This window comes from Hetaerina americana, unplaced genomic scaffold (assembly GCF_022747635.1).
Source record: "Hetaerina americana unplaced genomic scaffold, ioHetAmer1.1.p SCAF_133, whole genome shotgun sequence".
In the NCBI taxonomy this organism is placed as follows: Eukaryota; Metazoa; Arthropoda; class Insecta; order Odonata; family Calopterygidae; genus Hetaerina; species Hetaerina americana.
In genome coordinates this window covers 462998-487327 of record NW_027286437.1, presented here as the reverse complement: position 1 = coordinate 487327, position 24330 = coordinate 462998, and the positions used below count along the sequence as shown (strand labels likewise).

Sequence of the window (24330 nt, the reverse complement as noted above, 5' to 3'; positions counted from 1 at the left end):
CCCACAGGGAATTTGGATGTCAACTTCCGCAGTTAAATATAATATCAAGCTATATAACCATGGACATAGTAGTCCGGTGGGTGGTCAAGACCCAGGCCCTCCAGTCAGTAGTCCAGTGCTCTGTTAAGACTACTGACCCGAGGGCTCGGGTGCTTGGATGAATATTATTCCCCAAGCAAACTCTCAATTTCATACAATTTAAACAAAACTATGCAGTTTTTACAGAAGAATCCATCATAGCACCGCTCTCTCTCTCTCAATAAAAATTCATTACTTATTGCCCTCTAAAAGGCATTCATTACGACTTGTATAAAATTTGGGATATCTATGAATAATAGACAACTCTATGTTATAGTACAAATTGATAGATTATCAGAGAGAGGTTCCAACATAAATCAAATTCAAAAACTAATAAAACAAAGATTTTTTCCCTTTTCAAGCTTTGTTCATAGAGTATGAATTATTGAAATCATATTAAAAACTCTAACTAAATACTACAAACAAATATTATAATGAATGTTTGGATGAACAATGTGACACTAAATCTCCATGGAATGAGATTTTCCTCAAATTAATTTTTCCTTGGATGACACAGGATTAACTCCATCTTGTCCTGCATCAGAGCAGCAATACATTCTCATTAGATCTTGATAAACAAGAGGCAGCAGCATGCTATGCAAAATTGATTCATACTTCAATTAATAAATTAGTGAAAGGTTAAATTTACCTCACTTTACTTCTAGAATGATGATAAGCAACTCCAAATAATGGCAAATGCATGAAATGCTGATATCATTTATATTTCATTTATTTAAAATATATTCCACCCATCCAATTATACTGAACGTCTACAACTGCTCCTTTAAATAATCCACTTGGCACACACTATAGAATTCTGCCTTATTTTACCCTACTCCAAAAGTTTCAATTATTAGCTCACTTCCATACAATATCTGTTCCTTGTTTTGCCATGCTACGGTAATGTATCTCATCCATAGCAATTTTCCTGGCAAGTATTAATCTGCTCCTGAATTACTTCAAATCACTTAGGATATTCATTTCTCAATAGACAATATAATAACCCAACCAACTTGTCCTCTTTGATTTCAAATATGAACTTGACAAGTTAGACAACATGTACTACTGACCTGCCTACCTGAAATGATTTTTTTACTTTCCATTTTAATAGTGTGAGTCCTATCCCACCAAGAGGAAATAAGGTTTTTTTCTAATTCAAATATTCATTATCATCTTTGTTCAAGTCTCCAATGGTACCTCAGTATTTTTTGTTTTATCACTCATTTTTGGGGATTAAGATGGTGCAGTAGCTAATGTGCTGGCTTACCATCCTGAGGACCCGGGTTTGCATCATGGAGGCAGCAGATATTTCTCAGTGGTATCCCAATCCCTACTCGAGGTGCTTTGTGGAGACCACTTTGAGTGAGTATACTGTCCATTAGATGAGACTTTAACTGTAGTCCCTTTGGTGCCTTTTGTTAAGAGTAGGCTAATACAAATTCTGGGTTTCTCCCTGCCCTTTATTCTTTCCTGCCCATCCCTAATGGCACAAATGACTTCAGCTGTCAGTTGCCTCCCCTAAAACTACTACTCTCATTTTCAATTTTCACCAAAAATCTTTCAATATCACCGCCTTACTGTAAATTATACTTGTGAACAGAAATCCTTCAAATTTATTATAACTAACATCCATATGGCATCCACAATTCCAAAAGTAATTGAGGACATCTTGTATCTGTGGCTGGACATCTGAAAATTTCCGAATGCCAACTAAACAAATTATAATACATAATAACATAACTTGTATAATACCAGCAGGTGGTATAATAGAAAAAGTACTCAGGCAAACTAATGAAAATTGTAGACCAATGAGTTGATATTATTACTCTAATAATGTTACTAGCCTTTCAATTATGCAGTACTACTCTTTCACTATGCACAAGCTTGAGAAGTCAGCTTATATTTTGCCCCTCATGCGTCCATCGCTGCCGATGCAAACTATGCGTGCTTGTATAACTAAATATTAGGTGCTGTGCAAAGGCCACTAGAATAAAGTGTTTCCAACTATTAACAGCTGCATGCTAGAGCTAATTTTAAAAAGAAAAATACACGTGGAACTATGAATGCAGTACCTATTATCCTTTTCAGTCCTTTTAAACATCTGATGATGAAATATAAAGGGATTAATTATTCACACCGCCAGATCACAAGGGAAACATTCAAAAACTGTCATTTCAATAGGGTTTATGGAATGAAACATGGGCACAGGTTTGTTAAGTGCACTTAAACAAAATACTGTAAGAGTGAAAACAAGACTTCAGTTAAATTAAACATCACCTGTTTGTAACATCCAAAATCACAGACACAAAATAGTTGCCTAAAAGTTCAAAATCCTAAATATAATTACATAATAAAAAATTTACTAAATTCAATTCCATAAAAGCAGTTTAACTAGCATTTAACAGCAGGCAACACTATCATTAAACTATCATTTAAGCAATAAGGCTTAATTTCTGCATTACTAAAAGTTCAAAATCCTAAATATAATTACATAATAAAAAATTTACTAAATTCAATTCCATAAAAGCAGTTTAACTAGCATTTAACAGCAGGCAATACTATCATTAAACTATCATTTAAGCAATTAGGCTTAATTTCTGCATTACTAAGCTAAGGCAACCAAAAATAGCAAAAAGTATTTGAATTATGATTTTTCCATGTAACAAAAACAGCATGTATCCAAGTAATTATTATATTTTCATCAATAAAAAATTACAAAAGCATGTGACATAATGTTCCAGAATCCTTTATTTGATTTTTAAAATTATTACTTTTAATAATTCAAATATAATAAGCACAGCCTGAATGAAAGTAGCTTAGAACAACAGAGCAAACATGTTTATAAAGAGTATGTAAGTACAACAACTCTATATATATTCCTAAGCAGGGTGCCCCCTAAATCTTAATCTCATTGGAAAATGATTTTTATGCTAAGATTCTGCCGTAGAAATGGTCACCAAAATAGATTCCATTAACACAATTTATTAAGCAATAAAAACCATAAATACTGCGGATGGGACTATGAAAAATTGATTTTATCAATGTAAATACAAAAAGCCGAAACACAACCAAATTAGTGCCAAAGCAAGACATTAGCTATAGAAAAAATGAAAACATTAATATGAAGAAAGAGGGGTTAGGAGCAAACAATAATACTAAGTACTAAGTAAAGCCATAAATAACAATTAATGCAATTTACTAAACCTCATTAACAAGTATTGTGCACATGAAATGCATGCAAGTCAATGAGATAGCAAAATCAAGCTCAACAGAATGACAATTAATAAATTAAGGATTATTGGCAAAACAAAAAAATCTTAATAAGATTAATGAAGTCCTGATTAATAAGGACATGATATCAAAATGTCATGTTTCAATAAAAAATGTCGTGCAACAGGAAAGTTTGAATGAAACAATTAAATACAAGGAAACAGCAGATAATGATTGTATGTTAAAGTCCAAGTAAGTTTTTAAATAAACTGCAAGCGCCCATCGACAAATTATAAATGCTGTGAAACACAAACAATACAATATTTCCCACAATTTTGCATGTAATCAAAGAGCATCAGTAACCGTAAGTACAAGCTTCTGACCTCACCATCATTTCTGTGCAAACAATCACTACATGGAGTAAAGTTAACACCTTTAAATGTATGTGATTAGATGCCGTATTAATGCAAGTCATGCAGAACCAAACCAAGATTTGCAGCTCGGGCAAATCTTAAATTTAAGGACTGGTGATTAATTCAACTAGAGTCATCTTCAACTGGATGATGAAAGCATCTTGCTTCTATGCTTCCCAAGAGATACGAGGTTACGAGTAGTTACCAAATGGTGAACCTGAAATTTTCGTGTTTTTCAAAAGCTTTCCAATGATTCCTCATTCTTCCATTTTCACACTGCTTAAGCCACAGACACAAAATGTGTCCATAGCTTAGTTAGTTTATTTTAAACAAGATGAGATTTTTTGTGAAATTTTCCAAAACACCAACTTGAAAAGATTTCAAGTATGGAGAGAAATTATTTCCCAACTAAACAGGTTGACTTTGAGGCAGAATAAGTTGATTTTCCCATGGATTAATATTTCTACTATTTTATATGCAGTTTCTATTTCATATTTGCTTTGATGTTTTGTCAACAAGGAACAGTGTTTTGATACTTTATAAGTCCATAATATTCAGTGATAAAACATGTCTGCAATTTTCAAATTTTTCTATGCAAGGAACTCTATTACATCAAACCTGATACCATATTTTAAATCCATAAGTTTCACAGTGTTGGTAAAATAAAGATTTTCCACCTATGTTATACACAAAATTATGGGCTTTTAAGTTCAATATTAAGTATCATAAGTATCTAAAAGCATATTCAAACTACATGAATGAAAAACAAAGGTTATTCAATTGTATATTTACAGAGAATTGCATATGTATGCATTATATGCATTCACATTGGCCTGTAAGTGCCAATATGACAAACAAAAAAATGGAATGATTATTAACAACTGATTCCACAATGGAAATCAAATTACTGCCAACAGTAGAAAATGGTTTGAATGAGTGTATAACAGCTCGAGATATTCAGTCATATGATAAATGAGCATTCATACAGTAATATACTTATGAATATAATAGACCTGGAAAAACAACTTGAACATTTTATTATTCCTCATGGTAATGTACATTTGCGAACCTATTGAAGGTCATGGCCACAAGTTGAATATATTTTTTAAAATATACCTTACTAAAAATAACTTTTCACTTAGCCAGTGAAAATACAATGTTTAAACTGAAGTCATACACTGTACAATTCTCTGCACATCTAATGAGACAAATATTACTGCAAAAACTATTTCAATGAAACAGAATATCTAAATCAAACACAGGATGATTAAGCAACATACGTTGCAGGTAACAATTATCTGCCTTGGTTACTCAGAAACTGGGTCTAAAGAAGCTTCTTACAAAGAAAACGACTTACTTGAATGAAATGGTAAGTTATGACCCATGTTATACACCAGAGAAAATGTGTTAATTATGTATTCTTTTCATCTTCATGTTAGGCAATGTTAAACACACTTCAAAAGCATCACTGGGAATGAGAGAGAAGAAAGTAATTTTCTTCTTGGAAGAAAATAAATACATTCATGAGAAACATTATCCCGTTAATTCAAACCTTAAAAGTGCATAACATCCCAGTTTCTCCCAATAAGAGTTCACTTTACTCAAAATTTCATTTCATGTGCATCAGTATAAAAATCTTTTAGCTACATATTACAACTGTACATGATAACAATGTGCATTACAAGCTACAAACCCAAAAGCATTACTCGTGGGTCTTCAACAGCAGCCTTGATTTTACGCAAAAACAAAACTGCCTCACGTCCATCAATCAGCCTATGATCATATGTGAGGGCAACATACATCATTGGCCGAATAACCACCTACAAAAATAAAGCAAATTAAAGTTATTGTAGTTGATATCATAAGCGATTGTAAATGAGTTAACTCCATTAATACACATTGATACACATACTACCTTGAACAAAAAGTTCCCGGAATAACCACCGTGTGGCGCTCCCATCGTTCCGATTTGAGTTCTGTTTTTTTTTGTTAAATTGGTACATCTGTTGTTGATATTCCCTTTAAATCTTAGTGTCATAACTTGACATTTGCAAAAGTTACGTAGCCAAGAGTACATCTATCTCTGTGTGTGTTGGCGATTTTTTACAATTTCAGAAATGGATTTAAATTTGCAACAACGAACTTTTATTAAATTTTGCGTAAAAAACGGATTTAGTGGCGCACGGACGTTGGAAATGTTGGAAAAGTGTTTCGGCAACGATTCTCTAAAAAAAACGGTCGTTTACCAGTGGCACGAGCGGTTCAGAAGTGGTCGTGAGTCAATCGAAGATTATGAACGCAGTGGCAGACCATCGACATCGAAAGTCGGTGAAAAAATTGATAAAGTAAAAGAAATGTTGGTCAATAAACGCAAATTAACCATCAGAGAAATAGCGGAGGACTTGAACATTGCCTATGGATCCGCCCAAGACATTGTGGTTAATGATTTGGGTTTCCGTCGTGTAGCAGCAAAGTTGGTGCCAAAAGACCTCAATTTCATGCAAAAAAGAGACCGTGTTGACGTCGCAAAAGACATGATTTGCGAGGCTGAATCCGATCCCACATTCATCAAAAGGATCATTACTGGAGACGAGACGTGGGTTTATGAGTACGACACGCAATCCAGACATCAGGCAAGTGAATGGCGTTCACCAAATGAGCCGAGACCAAAAAAACCACGTCGTTTTCAGTCAAAAAAGAAGGCAATGCTGACGGTTTTCATGGATTACAACGGTGTAGTGCATCATGAATTTTTGCCAGAAGGCCAGACAGTAAACAAAGAGTATTATTTGGGCGTTATGAGACGTTTGCGTGAAGCAATTCGCCGAAAGAGACCAGAAATGTGGGCAGAAAACTCGTGGATTTTGCACCATGATAACGCACCGTCGCACAGTGCTATCATTATTCGTAATTTTTTGATGAAAAATGCAACAAATACCATCCAACAGCCACCGAATTCACCTGATTTGGCTCCCTGTGACTTCTTTCTGTTCAATCGAGTTAAAAAACCATTACGGGGAACGCGTTTTAGCAGCCGAGAGGAAGTAATGGAAAAATCGCAGGAAGCACTGATGGACATACCGAAAACCGAATATAAAAAATGTTTCGAGGATTGGATCAAGCGCTGGCATAAGTGTGTTGCAGTCGATGGGGATTACTTTGAAGGGGACAATATAGATTTAGATGAATAAACTTGTATTTTTAATTTTCTGAATAAATTCCGGGAACTTTTTGATCAATGTAGTATGTATTCAATAAGATTAATACTACAGTTTGACACTTGTTGTAAAATTTACCAGCAGCAGAAGAAAATTAACCCCATTCCCACAGCAATTGCATCCACAAGTGCATCTGATGGTTTCCAGAAGCAACAAATATTCAATGCGAGGTTTATCACAAAATATACGTTGATCAGATATTGAAATCAATAAAAATGTTCACTTGACTGGCTGAGCAGCAATAAAAACCAATAAATCAAGACAAGGAATAAATTAAGAAAAAAAAGGTTTTTCTCCAAATCTGAAAGCAACCTAAGTGATACTCTCGAAAAAATAAACTCTTATTTCATTTGCTTGTTATTATTTTCATAAACAAATGAAATAACCCCAATGATAATATCAAGCAACAGGTCATAAATTGAGGAATTAATATGATGCAAACACAAGCCCATTGGAATTTAAGAAATGTGCACGCATACTAATTTCTAAGATCTATCTTTGAAACACATAATGGTCAGTGTTATTCAAATATTATGATACATAGTCAACAAAATGAACTCACCTGGCCTTTGATGGCGACAGGCCTCTCAACAATGGCATGCATTCCAAGAATGGCAGATTGAGGGGGGTTAATAATAGGAGTTCCCATAAGGGAGCCAAACACTCCACCATTGCTAATTGTGAAAGTTCCACCATCCATGTCTTCAACTGCTAGGGCGCCTTTCCTTGCCTTATCAGCTAATTCAGCCATTCCTTGTTCAATTTCAGCATAGTTCATAGATTCCACATTCCTAAGAACTGGTACCACCAAGCCCTATTTTTTGTCAAAAGAGCATTCATTAACGTACACATACAGATATAGTGATTAGATTTCTGATCTTGTTAGGGGATAAGATGGAATTTCCTTATGGCAAGCAATTAAATAGATAAAGCCATAATACAATATACAAATTGAAGGCAGAATTCAAATAGAGATGGTCTCAGCATTATAGACTCATAATATTTCATACTAAAGAGTAGTTTTCAAAAGCCCCCCACAAGGTTACAGTAGTGCGCAAATTGTCCGTTTTAAGGAGGGGAAGGTGTCAGAGAAGAATCGAATATGATGGAGAATTGGATACATATAGAGGGTCCACCATAAAAGTATTGCGCATTCTCAGGGAAAAATACATTTCTTGATCGTACTTGTACAAATGCTTAAAATTCTTCAAAATACTATCTCCTCCCTGCATCCGTACACTTGCGGAGACATGTCTGCCACGCCTGGAAGGCACCCTGAAACTCCTCTCTACCGGAATGTCTCTCAGGAACTTTGTAACATGCTTTTGGATGTTTTTCACGGTCTCCCAATGCTTTCCTTTCAGCTCTCTCTTCAGTATGGAAATAAATAATACTGCACGGTACCAAGTTGGGACTGTAAGGGGGCTGGGGGACCACCACCAGGTGCTCCAGGCCAGGAAGTTGGTAACAAAGAAGGACTTGTGGCTGGGGACATGTCAGGGTGGAGCTAGACTGTGGGTTTGATGCCAGCCCTTATGCATGAAACCTGGTGTTTCTTCTTCAAGCAACTTCAGGTAAAAGGCTGGGCTGATAAGAGTCTCCCTGCTGTACAAACTCAAAATGGACGATTCCTCGGATATCAAAGAAGACAATGAGCATCATTTTGATGCAAAACTTACCCCTTTGTGCTTTCTTGGAGGGGGGGGGATGATTTTGTGTGCCACTTGCTGCTCTGCCTTTTCGATTCAGGGTCGTACTTGAACATCCAGGATTTGTCTCCAGTTATGACAGTGTTAAGAAAGTCTGGCTCATTTCGAATCAAATCTATTCTTGACAGCATGAAACTCTAAGTTCTTTCTGGTCTTACAATCCCACTTTTGACACAAGCTTTGCACAGACCTCTTGCATTTCCAGATCCTTGGTCACCATCCCTGAACAACAAATGTGTAGATGTGTAGGATGTCAGCAATTTTCTGGATGCTCAATCAACGGTCAGAATGCAAAACTTTGCACACAAAATTCATGTTTTTGTTGCTTCTGGCGTTGTTGGGCATCCAGAATGGGGTTTGTCGGTGACCTTCTACTGGCCTTGAACATCTTGTGCCAAATCATGGGCTGAAACCTTGAAATACAGTCATCCTAGAAGGCCTCTTGAAGCACCTGCAATGTTTCGGTTGAATTCTTTCAAGGCTGCAGGCAAAACTTGTTGGTGTATCGCTCTTCAAGCCATGTGTTACAAAGTCGAAAAACACACTTCACGCAGAGGCACATCTTTCCGCTCACACTGCTCAGAGCAAACTGGCAACTGGCTGCGTTGGAAGAGCAGATCCTTCACCACATTTCCCGACCAGTTTTAATGTGCTACCATGGATAGTCATGTCACAATAAAATCATGCGCATTACTTTCATAATGGACCATGTATGTTCCAGGAAAACAACCGTTTTTGTAGCTATTTAGAAATCTCACAATTTATAATTTTCGAAAAATACAGTGTTAGGGATGTATCCAGCTCTATTGACAGTTGCACTGAAATTATTACTAAGAAATCATTTGAGTAAAGAAATCAATTTTTTCCTGTCGCTATTTTGTAGTACGTAATCATTCACATACAGATTTAACTATTAAAAGCATAATTAGACAAATATTGCCCTCAATTGTGATAGCCAATACTTTCTAATCTATTAATGACATATTTAACATAATAAGTTAATATACTCTAAAATTAAAACCAAATTAAAATGCATGTTTACAAAAAGAAAATATCAACAAATACCTTTGGAGTAGCAACAGCTACAGATATGTCAACATAATCTCGATAAACTATATCTGTGCCATCAATGACTGCATTTACAACCGGCTGGTCCTGTAGAGCATAAGCTGACGCCTTCACAAATGCAGACATAAAACCAAATTTCATATTAAATTTTTTCTGGAATCCTTCCAGGTGAGTTTTCCTGAATTCCATTATATTCCTAAAAAATACAAAAAATCAAGCCACATTTTAATGAAAATAAAAAAATATGACAAAGATTTATTCTAATGACACAAGTTAAGATGGTGCTAACACAGTCCATGGTAGGTAAACTGTTGAGGAACACCAGCCATTGTTTAATGTTCAACATCACTCTAGCCTAAATGATAGCAACCTATAAGTAAGCTTTTATTTTACGAGCCTTAGATGTATAAACTGCATAAATATACTAAACCAAAACTTGTGACATCTGCGACGTACTAATACATTTCGGAAAGGAGATCCTTAGAGGGGATATCTCTGACAGGAAAGAACAGTGAAAAAGGAGTGACTAAAATGAATTTAAGGGTGGCTAATGTGAGCTAATACCGTTCCTGGAAAAGGAATATCCTACAGCCAACAGGAAAGTGTTTCTTCGACTCGTATAGGTCAGAAGAACAGACTGACAGGAGAATATGCCAGAGATGAGAACCCCAGATGTGAATGGGCATGTGTCCTCGTGGGCTGCAGGATTTTCTCGCAGAGGTACCCCATCACATGCCTTAATCCCCTTACTTCTCTTCTCCAATGTCTACTTTCCCCTTCCTCCCTTTGCACATCTCAGTGCCACAAGCTCTGATTTTGTCTTTCTTGTTGCTCAACATCTTCATATATTTGAAAAGACAATCACAATGAAGAAGACCGCACATAAGATATCATGAAACATTCTTTTTCCTTCTTAAAGCAAAATTTTTGATGATTTTTTTCTCTGGTTTCCATCTCAATTTATCACCAATTATACAATTATTCTATTTTATTTATTAACATTCAAAGTGGTCAGAAACTTTTAACAATAGCATATTGAATGATTGAGACTTTTGAGATACAATTGCATGAAAGAGGCGAGAACAACATACCCCATATCGATTTCGTTAAATGTTGTGAGCATAGCATTGATATTCTGAGCCTCCTTTAAACGCTGAGCAATCCTGAGCCGCATCCTGTTCATCTTCACTCTCTGCTCTGTCCTCGTTCCAGAGATTTCCTTAGTGGGATCTGAGGGCGGCACTCTAACCGTGGCTGCCTCAATGGCCTGGGCGTGCCTAATGGCTGCTACCGGGATAGCAGACATTGGAGCCTGGGGTGGGGGTGGCGGAGGGGGAGGAGGAGCACTCAGGTCCACAGGGGTTGGCGTGGGTGGCGGGGGAGGGGTCGGTGGTGCTGCAGCAGCAGCTTCGGCTGCAGGAGGAGGAGGTGGGGCAGCTGCTGCTGGTGGTGGCGGAGCAGCCTTGGCCGCTGGGGCTGCGGCTTTGGCACCCGATGCCCCTGCAATGCAACAATGCAATACAACAATGAACAAATTGCAAAGAATTGGCAGGCGAGACAAATAAAATGAAATAATTAAATGCCTGCTGGTCTTTTCCTGTACAACCAATATCTTTATGTTAATACTTATAAAACTCTAAAAAGTGTATTATAATTTTATATAAAACCATGGCGAGATTTTACGCAGTATGTGGAGTGTATGAAAAAATGAAGATTGTCAAAATTCAGCCAAAATAGACAAGAGCATAGAAGCCTACTACTCCCCACGTGACTGTATGACAGCAAACTTAGTCATGCTAGGCTCTGCAAAAATTCCAACTTAATACAATTAGAATAAAGTAACTATTTGTATGAAACATATGAGATGTATGAAGCAGAATGATTGAAGCACGAAAGAATGTGAATTGGATGCAGTGGCAAAGGATGAGTATGCATGCTATGCTGACATGATCATGTTAAGAGACTGATGAGAGCTGTGAAACCAAGCAGATGCATGAAGAGAGAAGTGACTGAAGAATTTTTGAAGAAATTGAAGTCCCAAACTTTTCCAAATTTTCCCAACTGAGTGGTCATCCTGCAAATGGAAACTGCTAGTCTGAAGGCACTATCTATGACTGATGCTCAGTGTTCAGGAAAGAGCTATTCACTTTATATAGCACATTCATTAATTGTAGATAATGCAGGTTCTGTATTATCTACAATTAATGAATGTGTGCTGACTACAATTAGTGAATCTGTACCTGTATTCTTCCTTTTTAATTTTTAAACTCCTGCCCTACTCTCCATAGAGAAATGGAGTGATCTTGATTAAAATGAAATCCTGTACGTTGGAGTCTTAAGTACCAGAATAGTAATAAGACACTAACAATAGTGTCACTGAACAAACCACTAGCTCTCCTCTTCATGGAAGACGTCAAAATATTGTGATGACAATCCTAGATCATAGTTAGGGCACTTAATGAGCTTGTTAACAACACTATTAACATGCTACCATGCAAGTAACATCATTACAATTTTGTCATGTAAATCGGCAATTCCTTTGCGCCATAAATCACAATTCCAGTTTAAACAGTAATTTTCTCCACACATACAAATTAGAATTATTTTGATTTTTCACAAATGTCAAATGCAGGAACCATTGACACTCATTCGAATTTTAAAACCGTTTCTTCAAAATAGATTAGCAACCTTTAAACATTGGATTCAATTTTCTAACAGTACCATTTTCATTAGATAATACAAAATAGCGATCAAATCAGAGTTCCAATCTTTCACTTAATTCTTACAATGAGGACCAAGGGCACAATGGCAGTTCTATATTACTCAAGTGCATCATCATCGTCAATAGTATGATGATGGCCAATAGTGCGATAATGCCAAAAATTGCTGCCACTAATTTCAAACTGTATGCAGCATAATCCAATTCAATGTGAAACCTCAGGGCACTCAATTTTTTTAAGGTAATCTACCGGTTAAGGTAGGTTTTTCGATGGACACAACTACCAAACAAATATTTTATTACTCCTAACAAAACACAAAATCCATCATCCTACTCTATATCAGGTCCCTCTTCATATCTGAGTACTTTCTTCCCCCCTTCATCCCGTCCAACATCCCTATGCTGTTCCTTCCCCTTCCTCTTTTGCCCAACATTCTACCCTCTATCACAGTCTTCAACATCCCACTGCCGGTCAACACCCCCTTCATCCACTTTTCCTGCCTCCATAGGATTGCTCCCAACAAACCCCTCTCTTCGCCCACCATACCAAGTACTTCCTCATTTGTTTTCCTCTCTGTCCATTTCACCTTCTCCATTCTTCTCCACACCCACATTTCAAAAGCCTCCAGTCTACGTCTATCCTCCTGCTTCAATGACCACGTTTCCGCACCGTACATAGCTACGCTCCATATCAAAGTTTTTACGAGTCTTTTCTTAACATCCTTACTCAGAGTCCCCGTCATCAACTCCCTCCTCCTTGTGAAAGCCTCTTTGCCTAGCGTAATTCTTCTCCTTACGTCCCTACTACTTTGACCGTGTTGGTCCAAAACACTACCGAGATACGTAAACTGTTCTACCTGCTCTAGTTTTTGCCCTCCTATTTTAATGTTAAGCTTGGCCTTTTTCTTTCTAGAAAATCGCATAACCTTTGTTTTATTAATATTGATTCTCATCCCATACCTGTCGCACTGAATTTCCAATTCACTCAGCAATGCTTGCAGCCCCTTGGCTGACTGACAAACTAAGGCTTGGTCATCAGCAAACCTAACTGATTTTACGAATTCCCCGCCCACTTTCATTCCTACCTCGAGTTCTTCCCATGCCTCTTTGATCATTTCCTCTGCATACAGGTTGAACAGCAACGGTGATAATGGGCAACCCTGCCTTACACCCCTTCCTAACACTGCCCATCCTGACTCCCCGTTTCCCACCCGCACCTGAGCAGTCTGAGACATGTACAGGTTGCGGATTAGCCTCCTTTCCCTCCAATCTATTCCTATTTTCTGCAATATACTCATTAGTTTTTCCCAATTCACTCTATCAAACGCTTTTTCGAAATCTAAGAAACAGGCATATACCTCCTGGTTGTATTCTATATTCCTCTCGATTAATAATCTCATTACTGCAATGGCATCACGCGTACCTCTCCCCTTCCTAAACCCAAACTGATCATCCCCTAAGTAATCATTTGCCCTACTCTCTATCCTTTTGTTTATGATCCTGAGAACAACTTTAGCTGCGTGGGATATCAAACTAATTGTCCTATAGTCCTCACATGACGTGGCCTTTACCTTTTTCGGAATAGGAACTAAAACTGATCTCACAAAGTCTTCCGGCCAGATTCCCTCCTCATAAATACTACGGATCAGCCCAATTAGCCTCTTCCTCCCACATTTTCCTAAGCATTTTAAAAGTTCCACGGGAATGTTATCTACCCCCACGGCCTTATTTAGTTTCATCTCCCTTAATGCCCTTTCTATATCATGGTCTAGTATGCCTGGACCTAAGCTGTCCTCCTCTACGTCATTTTCTTTTTCAATGTCTAACTTTGTTGGTCTGAGTTCTTTACCATACAGTTCTTCTATATACTCCTTCCATCTCTCTTGGATCTTTCCTGCGTCAACTATTACCTTACCCGTCTTATCTCTAACTGTTAGCATAGCTCTTCCATTCTTACTTCCCGATAACGATTTAACTTTGCTGTACAGCGCACCGATTTCACCCTTCCTCTGCAGACTTTCCATATCCTCGCACTGCGTCTTCCACCATGCGTCTTTTGCTTTATTTGTTACCCGCCTCAATTTATTGTTCAATTCTTTGTACTTCATTTTGCCTAATTCTGTATTTATATTCTTCCATTTTCGCCGCTCATCCATCTTTGTAATCATCTCATCTGTGATCCATGGTTTCCTAGTCCTTTTATCGTTAACGGTTCCAATAGTGTCTTTTGCGGCTTTAGACAACCCTTTCTTGATCATTCCCCATTTTTCTTCGATAGTTTTAAGCCCTTTACCATCCTCCATGATTTTCTCTACCGCCTGTTTGTATTCCTTCCTTTTCAACCCATTTAATGCTTCTACATTCCATTTTCTAACTCGCCGCCCCTGCCTTATCTTTTTGAAACGTACGCTACATTTCATAACAACTAAATTGTGGTCTGAGTCCGCATCCGCCCCCGGGAAGCTGTGGGAATTTATCACACTGTTCCTAAACCTGTGTCTAACCAGGATATAATCTAGCTGATATCTTCCTGAGTCACCTGGCATTTTCCATGTATACCTGCGTCTTTTGTGGTGTCTAAACCAAGTGTTGGTGATGACTAACCCCTGTCTCTTGCAGAACTCAACTGCTTTCTCCCCGCGGTCATTCCTCGTGCCTAAACCGTAGTCGCCCACCTCATCACCATCTCTTCCTTCGCCTACAGTCGCATTCCAATCCCCCATCACTATCAAATATTTCCCTGCAGGAACACACGCGATCATGTCCTCTAACTGATCGTATATCCTATCGAACCTCAGGGCACTATAGTCAAAGTATCTGTCATTTCAAATTGCAAAGAGAAAAACAGCAATATGGTAGTTATAGCAATAATATGATAAAAATACAGGATATAGCCCAGGTTTCAAATTACACCCATAATGGATTTGTGGTGGAATCCTGATCTCTCTAATGGTGCCATGTCAAGAGGAATTTTACTCATCTATCCATCATATTAATATATGAACACTCCTACAGCACTATATTTTGAATGGGAGTTTTAACTGGGTGCCTCTTTGCTCTTGATTGATCTATAATCTAATTCTGTCCTTCTCTCCATCTCTTAAGTTTTATTCATCCCCAACTAACCACATACGTATCTGTAAATATGTCAGCAGTTTTTATCTCTCCCCTCTATAAATGCAAATAACACTTCAAAACTGACACCAAAGTAAAGACTGTAACACCTTTGGAATTATTTATAAGAAAAGTAAAACTATCTTTCTCACCAGTAATCTTGATCCTAAAGAGCTTAGCTCCAGCTTTCACAGTGGCACCATCTTCAACAAATCTTTCTTCAATTATACCAACACCAGGGGATGGAACAGGTACAGATGTCTGGTTAAATAAATTTTAAATGATTAATCAAAATATTTTGAACAGAAACAGAAAGCGTAAACCAGGGAAAGAATTCCAATCAACAATATTGTGCACACAATTTATGAGTGAAACAACAAAGTTTCCTGAGCAAATACTTTAAGCAATATTCGGTTAAACTGTTGATGACACAATATATAAATTTGACAACTTAAATAATAACAATGGCAGTGTTCATGAAAATTAAAAAAAGGCCAAATACTTTAGCCAGACAAAGAGAGACAACTTCGTTAACTAAACTGCTGGATGATAATATGCAATAGTAGGATGCAAAAACATGCAATGTTTTACTTATAGTATTCTTCAATTGCATTCATACAAGGAAATTAAACATTTTTGATGAATTTTGCCCAACAAATATCAATGAGTCATTTTTGCTAATATTATGAATTGCGTAGATAGTATGTACAGAAGGTAAAAATACCTTATCAGTTTCTATTTCTGCTACGATCTCATCTTCCTGAACAGCATCACCAACAGCTAAAATAAACGGGGAATAAAAGGAATGAACAAATTATTTATGGAAAATGGCCATATTAAAAACAACGATTAGCTGAGCAAAAATATACCAAGGTAGGGGTAGGCCATTTAATGAAAGGAATTAGATGGAAACACCAACAAATATTCGCAATTGAATAGTCATCATGTTACAATATGGAGTCATCTGTAATCACACCATCAGCCAACTAACAAGTATCACTACTAAACAGCCAACCTGCCAATATCACTATTAAAAATGGGATAGTAATGAAACATAAATTAAATTTCTAGCAACATTAAATTGTAACAGAGTCATTACAAGTTTCATCTTACCATTAACATTCATAGAAACTTAATCCACAGACAATATTTGCTGAATTTCAGAGTTGAACATGTACATGGTTATATTAATGGAAGATAGGTAAAATCATTAATGGCATAGAGCATAAAGCATGCACAAATCAAAAGGCCACCTGGTCCAGAATGCATTAATTATTGTTAATGCCTGCACCATTCTTATTTTATAAATTCATTTTTAATTACAGTAACTTATTAAAAATATGATCACAGCAACTTAAAGAGCTTACTTTAATGAATAACAATACTAGTTATCAAGAGCTCAATATTATTCTCAAGGGCATTACAACCAATAGGTAAAATGTGAGAATACCTCAGAATCAAATGTTCGTTATGTACAAAATTCATTAAACTTTTCACATTACTTACCTGTATTATCAACTCATTACATCAAAATATAAAATTTTAGATAATTCATCTCAACGAATAGTCAGAATCTCTCTCTATAGAAAACAAGTATATTTTTCAAAATTGCATTAAAGAAATATGGAATTTTTTAATGGAATAATGAGAAATGAGTGAAAGGAAAGTTTTTTTGGAAATTTGAATTGAAAGAGCTACAAGGTTCAAAGAAACTAGGGGAAATGTGACAACAGAAACTTAAGGAAGTAATTAGTATTTGTGTACACTGGAGCGCACACAAACATAACACCCTCTTCATGTCAGTCTCATTTGACTGGACCTGGATTTGAACTCAGACCCCTCCAAGTCCAACTGAGTCATTTGGCCTTCATGGGTCCACAGTGTACCGTTCATGACTACAATTACTTCCAGACATTATTTAGGAAAATGGATATGGATAGTAGTGGCTTTAAATGGTGTTCAAACTGGGAATTAATCGCAATGAATCAAGTAATTATTATCCCATTGCTACCTGATTGACACATTACTAAATTATAGAACACCTAGGGCACCACCAATAACACACAAGTGGGTATTGGAAATGAAAAATAGTATCTCTGTGATTCCACTGAAAAATTTAATACAAGGCGACCCGGGTTTCGACATTCCACCTTATCTCCAGGTGACGACTCTGACAGACATCCATCTATATATATTACACTCCGGTAGGGATGGGGAGGTGAGGGGGTCAGAGGGTGGGTGGGGGAAGGAATTGAGCAATGATAGTTATAGGGAAGGGTAGAAAACATGAGGTACCCTATAAGGAGCATTCCCCCTAATGCTGGAGGAAAGTGGGTGGGTTTCAATGGTTCATAGACATAAGTACAAAAACCTTGAAGATGACGCTGACCGTCGAAACCCGTCTTGTATTACATTTTTCAGTGGAATTACTAAGTCACTATTTTTCATTTCCAATATGAATCGATTCCATAAAGTTACGCCGGAAACCATCAATTACACAAGTGGGTAATTTTATGGGTGCCAATTCTTCCTGAAAACCTACAGATTATCAGGAAATTCAGCACATTAGGAACCATTAAGTTAATAGTGGTATCTCTTGCGGTACCCCTCCACCTCACTCACTCGTAATAGATTTGATGTACAACATGTTCCCAGGGAAAATTAAGGCTGTAACAAAGGTATGTAAAAGGTATACTGGGGTAACCATATCTTAAACTTACCAAAAGAAAATTCATGTTCAATTTTCCAAAAAAAAAACAAAGAAAAATCTATCATCTAGCAATACTGTGATAAGGGGAATGGCAAGAGGTGCGGAGGAAAGCTCTACAACAGCTTAAAGAGCTGATCACTCTAAACCCAAAATTACAAGAGAGGAAGGCACACTAATGTATTCAATGGACTCACCCTTCTCCCACCTCACATCTCCTTCACTGATGGAGTCAGCAAATGTTGGAACCGTCACTATTTTCATTTCTTCCCCTGAAAAAAAACACAATTTTTATTTATTACCAGGCACATTCCTTAATGTGTCCTCTTAATAAATTGATCACAAAGAGACCAATTAAATTATCTTATAACCCTAAAGCCCCTCACTATTTGCTAAAAGTAGCAGTATAGGATTCATGCTCAAAAATTATGCACCAGCAGTAAAAACTGTGGGCATATAATGTTCTTCCTTTAATTTCAATATTTAATGTTAATTAATTGGCACACATATTGCAATAGCTATCATCTGTGGAAAGATTAGGGAGGAATGGTATAGATGAATACCTTTCTTTTCAGGATTACATTCTCCTACTGTGAAATAATTAAAATTTGACTATCTTAAAAAAATTAAGATGTATTATTTTAATAATTATTTAGACACTCATCTATGGTAGACCATTAAGGAAGTTAAGTTTCCCACACTTAATTGCCTTCTCAAGAGCATGTTTTCAATCAAACCATTAAATACTAGAGGTCATTTCATTTCTGCGAACATTAAAAACTGAAGAGATTATCAGTAATTGAAGTATGCAGGACAGTGATTCTTTTACATCTGTGTCCTCTTTAGAAGATTATATGTGAGATCTGTTGTAAAATATACTTTTTCCCAAAACTGGGGCTTTAGAAAAGGCTATAGTTGGAAAACTATGGTATTATACTTTTGTGCAGCCCATTTTCTAAGTTTCAGGCTGCACACATTGTATCATTTAAATGATTAAGACAATTAAATTAAAACTGGCATAATGGTTGGTACACAAACCTTGCTATTAACAATAGGCAATAAAAATCTAGAGAATTATAAAGTATGTGTCCATTCCACACACAGTGAAATGTGAGTCACACCCTCAACTCTGAATGGATAAGTATCACTTTCAGGAGATGCACAAAATCAATGTGAAGCCTGGGCAATACACAGCAAAGCTCACAAATGAGCATCCCCTAAGACTTACAGATCAAAACATTTTGTGTTGACCACTCAAAGACTAATGGATGCCTCAACTGACCTCGGTTGAATACCATTAGCCAATAAGGAGATATATGCTGCCTAACTGCGACTGCTGTGGCTGGCCAATATATCAAAGAATGCAAATTAATGATCAGAATGTAATCCTGAATAGAAAGGTATTCATCAATACCATTCCTGCATTATCTTCACACAGATGATAGCCATTTCAACATGTGCGTCAATTAATTATCATTAAATATTGAAACCAAGCGAGAACATTAAATGCCAATCTACAAAATCTGCAAGACCAAAACTACCACTTAATGGTTTCTTACAGTTTTATATAGAATGAAAAATATACAGCACAATTTTCTTTCAAAATATTCATATTTCTGAGAAAAGGTCTGAATACAAGCTCTGCAATTTCTTTAACTCCTAAACTTATTTTATAAATTTAATTTACATATTAAATAGGCAATACGATGCATGCAGCTGTCACAAAAATCAGCATGTAGTTTCCTTCTCAAAAACTTAGCCTAATTCATCCGTAATGAACAATATAGGTCCATTTGAAGTTCGGCACATTAAATAAGAAAATATCACCAAAAATGGCTGAAATTGTGCAGCACCTAAAATGCAATGTTGACAAGAGAGTTCATGAGGGCTTATAAGGAAAATGTAATGAAAACCAAGTTTGAAAATTTGACAGAATATTCCTCTGATCACGGACCATCTCATTGTAAAACACAATAATTATTGAACTTCCTGAATATCTAAAAAATTACGATTCTTCCACAGTTTACGCAATTTTAGTCAAGCTAGTTCACAAAAAGGTAAAGAGACAAAATTTTCAAATTTGAGAGCTCACAATGTAATTCATAAATGATGATTTGTTATACTGACCATACATTTTAATCTTTTACTAACAATATGGCCTTGCCATGGAAAAACTGATAATCAATTACAATTCAGCTGAACACGAGACCAAAATTATTACAAACTGCATTATATTGACACAAAAAGCAATATCGAAACTCACTTAAAATGTTTGAGAATCGGAATTGCCGTGCAAAAATAGTCCATGGCTGCTGCTGAGCTCGAATGTTGCACCTAGCCATCAGCAATAGAAGATAACATTAGATTAACCAGAAGAGCATTAGTACATGGATGTACCATCTATCAACACTATAACAATATAATATAATCAATATCAACCACCACAGTCACATTTCAAATAAAAGTTTTCTAAAACATTATTAATAGAAGAGCAATTCAAAACTACATTCCAATCCCCAAATTGATCAATTTGACTTTTTTCACTTAAAATACTTTCACGTTTCACAATGAACATGAATTTACACAAAACCAGATATTGACAACACCCTAAAAATTTTAATTTGTTTTTTCAGTACATATTATTCTATGTATTTTTTGACATGTATTAGATAGGCATAGCCTGGCCTTCTGTTTACACTTGCAGTTTACCAAATTACAAAATAAAATAATTAAAATACCATAAGAAATGTTACTACTTCACATAGAAATATTGCAAAAATGCAAGATAGGTTGGCTGTAGCTTTTCCCTCCATTAAGTCAGTCTGGTGTAGAGAAATTATCATTTTATTAAAACTATTTCACAAACACACAATTAAAAATTGCAATAATACCACATAAAAATTTGCAAACAAATAAGAAGTAAGTTTCTTATAAATGGCTTGTTATGTTTATCAATGAACCATAGTATAAAGAGGGAAATGGAAAACACTAATAACTATTTACTGCTAATTGATTACACAGTCAATCTTCCATTTCCCATTAATGCACAGTCAACCTTAATTTTCAACTCAGCCGAAACAATTTTCATTGGGAAGTAAGTTTTAAATGAAAAACAATTCCACGTAAAGAGGCAATTGTGTTTTTTTCACAAAAATGTCTCGATCTTTTATTTTGCCAAGTCATACAAGCCACCCCCTCTTGATGAATTGCCGAGAAATAACAGACTCAAATAAAGGAATTTGGGACACTACACATCCAAAGCTGAATTATATTAAGAAATAAAGGAATTGAGGAAAAACAAGTTAGCATGAATCGACAATTGGTCAATATTGACAAAGCCAGGAAATTTTACTTGAAATGATGACTGTAAAAACTAATCTGAAATATAGTATAACGCATGGAAGACACTGATGAATATTGAGAAAGATGTGTACATACAATTGTCCCAATATTGAATATGAAAATAATAGACATACCCCTACCCTTCAGGTAGACATAATCATGATAATTGACCATGCTTAGAACATGATAACTAAAATAACTACTGAATTGCATAAAAGATGGGAGGAAACACTGCCAACAAGTCATTTCGATTTAGAATAAGTTAAGGAACAAAAGAACTTCATCTTACTTATTCCAGAGAACACAAAAATACCTACCAGTAAACTTAATATTTGGAGGTAGTGTTTGATGGCAATAAATGGAACATACATGAGTCTAAGAATTTAAGAAAATTGGAATGATATACAAAGATAGAAGAATGATACAAAATGTATTGGAGCAGAGGTTAAAGAGAAGGAAGGGAGAGAAGGCAAGAGACCTAATTATCGAAGAACAGCAAAGATCCTATCATCACCTCCCATTATCAATCAATATCGGCAAAGGAAGCGATTAAGTTATACAAGAGAAATGCCAGTACACCCATGAAAAATGGCAAATGATATGGTTTCGAAACGATCTAGTTTAAATTACGTACATACTTAACAACTCGTAGCAATTTATCTAAAATAAGAAGATGCTACACAAATGCATTTTTTTTATTTGTATATCGAGGAAAGAGGAAATGGCCTACTCACCTCCGTGATTGGGCAGTACTTGCTTGCAATAACCATCTTCCAGATTTCTGACCTAAATATAAAACACTGTCACTAAACAAATCAAAGTAATTCAACCAACAATATTTCTAAGTTAATGCATAACTAGTGCATAATGCGTTATCTAACTAAGATAATGCATACACTGGAGCAATCCAGGACATAATTTCACACAATTAGCAATAATTTGGTGAGCACCAAATTGCTTCTGCACTGGTACTGAAGACCTTCACCGAAAAAATCTATTAAAAAGACGATTATAAATAAAGGTTAAGCAGAAAATATTATTTGAATTAATTCAATGAATATAAAATAATAATGGATAACATTGATATGAAACTCCAGTGGCAGAAAATTTAATAAAAGACCTTCATTTACGCAAAGTGAAATATTCTTCCATTCCTGTTTCACCTATGAATGGGTTTCACGGCTGAAACCTGGCACTTAATGGGCAAATATTCGGAAATTTATAGAATATAACCAACTAAAACGCATAAATGACAAAGATTTAAATTTGCATGCATTTAGCATGTTCGGCGGCTAATTCGACTTCACAGATTTGAAAATAAACCGGTGGAGATAAAAGTAGTATTTTCCAACGTAACAGAGGTTTCCCAGGCCTCAAGCAACATCATCCGCCAACTGATTTAAACCTCAATTGCAACTATTGAACACAACCGTTTATGCCCACGGTTAAGTACCACCTACCACTTAAACCAAAACTCTAAAATGTTAACACGCAAAATACGACCAAATCACTTAAAATTACATTGTTAGGCAGATATATAACGTAGGGTGGGCCGTAACAGTCAATGGATTGAAAAACTCATTTAATTTTCCTTAAGGCAAAAAATTGCAGCAGTATGTGCGAAATGGTGACCGCACGACCTACATTTTATGAGAAAATACAAGGTGTCCGCTAGCGACTAAGTTACGGAAAATTATGCCAACATAGAAACAACACCATTAATAATGTTGAAATTTGAACTTTAACAAAGCATAAGTACTATTATTTGCATGCGAAAACACAAGAAATGATTACCTTGGCTGTGAAAATATTTGTTGACAGCCACCTGTAAAACGATGCAATAATTAGTAATGCCAGAGAAGGGTTTAAAATAAACTTGGGGCTAGATTTTACATAGGTGATTGGCCGACCAATCCCAATAAACTCCATCAAAATTTGCAGAAGATATTACTAAAAGAAACTTTTGTAAAATTTCAATGAAGGAGCCAGCGAGACCACAATTTGGCATTATACACGGAACTAGAAATATATAAATACAACAAAAACCACAGAATTTTGAGTATAACATGAACAACCAGGCTTATATTTTAACAGGCTATATGCCCCTCCAAAGAATAGAACAGTACTTTATTAGGATTAAATTTTCACTCGAACCTTAGGCCGAAGATTTTCCGATATATTGGATGTAAGCCTTATCGCACTACGCGGAATATTCCGCGAAGAAGACATTAACCCAGACATTTCCACTGGTTTCTAATCAACTTCCACCTCAGACCACCGTCCTCCACCATCGAGTTCTATCGAAGGGAAAATTTTTTGTCTTGCGACTAGTCGATAGTACTTTCGATTACTCGATTGATACACTATTCGAAGATTCGCAGTCTCTGATCACCGGGATTTCGCTTTGCGATGCTCATCTGATGTCCGAAAACAAGTGCAAAGCTAGCAATTTTTCCTGTGTTTGAAATTTAATGTATTTATTTCGCAAGATTGAAGTCGCTTAGGTCTTTTACAGTCCATGAATCTTAATAGGCAATTACTGTCTTCGAAAATTGCCATGTTATATTCAAATGGCTGGGAGATATAAGCTGTTTCTGAGACTTCTGGAGTCATGGCCTGTGGACAATTCCAAAAAAGGAAGGTTAGAAGCAATATTAAAATTCATGTATCCAGGAATTTCTTTTTAAGAATTAGATATAATTGAAATTCATATCATGTTTAATTTTTTCAGAGACCTAGGGTATCATATTCG

General features: G+C 36.1%; 1 protein-coding gene across 1 annotated transcript; it reads right to left on the bottom strand.

The window, feature by feature from the left end:
- Nucleotides 1-4715: 4715 nt before the first annotated feature.
- LOC139686208 (dihydrolipoyllysine-residue succinyltransferase component of 2-oxoglutarate dehydrogenase complex, mitochondrial-like) lies at nt 4716-23885 on the bottom strand. Its single transcript, XM_071583371.1, has 11 exons — nt 23733-23885; nt 23373-23403; nt 22313-22364; nt 20500-20570; nt 18434-18508; nt 16254-16309; nt 15682-15790; nt 10788-11196; nt 9694-9892; nt 7482-7733; nt 4716-5521 (listed from the first exon to the last, which is right to left on the bottom strand). The coding sequence occupies exons 1-11, from the start codon at nt 23817-23819 to the stop codon at nt 5387-5389; spliced, it is 1476 nt and encodes a 491-aa protein (XP_071439472.1). The 5' UTR covers nt 23820-23885; the 3' UTR covers nt 4716-5386.
- Between the last annotated feature and the right edge of the window lie 445 nt (nt 23886-24330).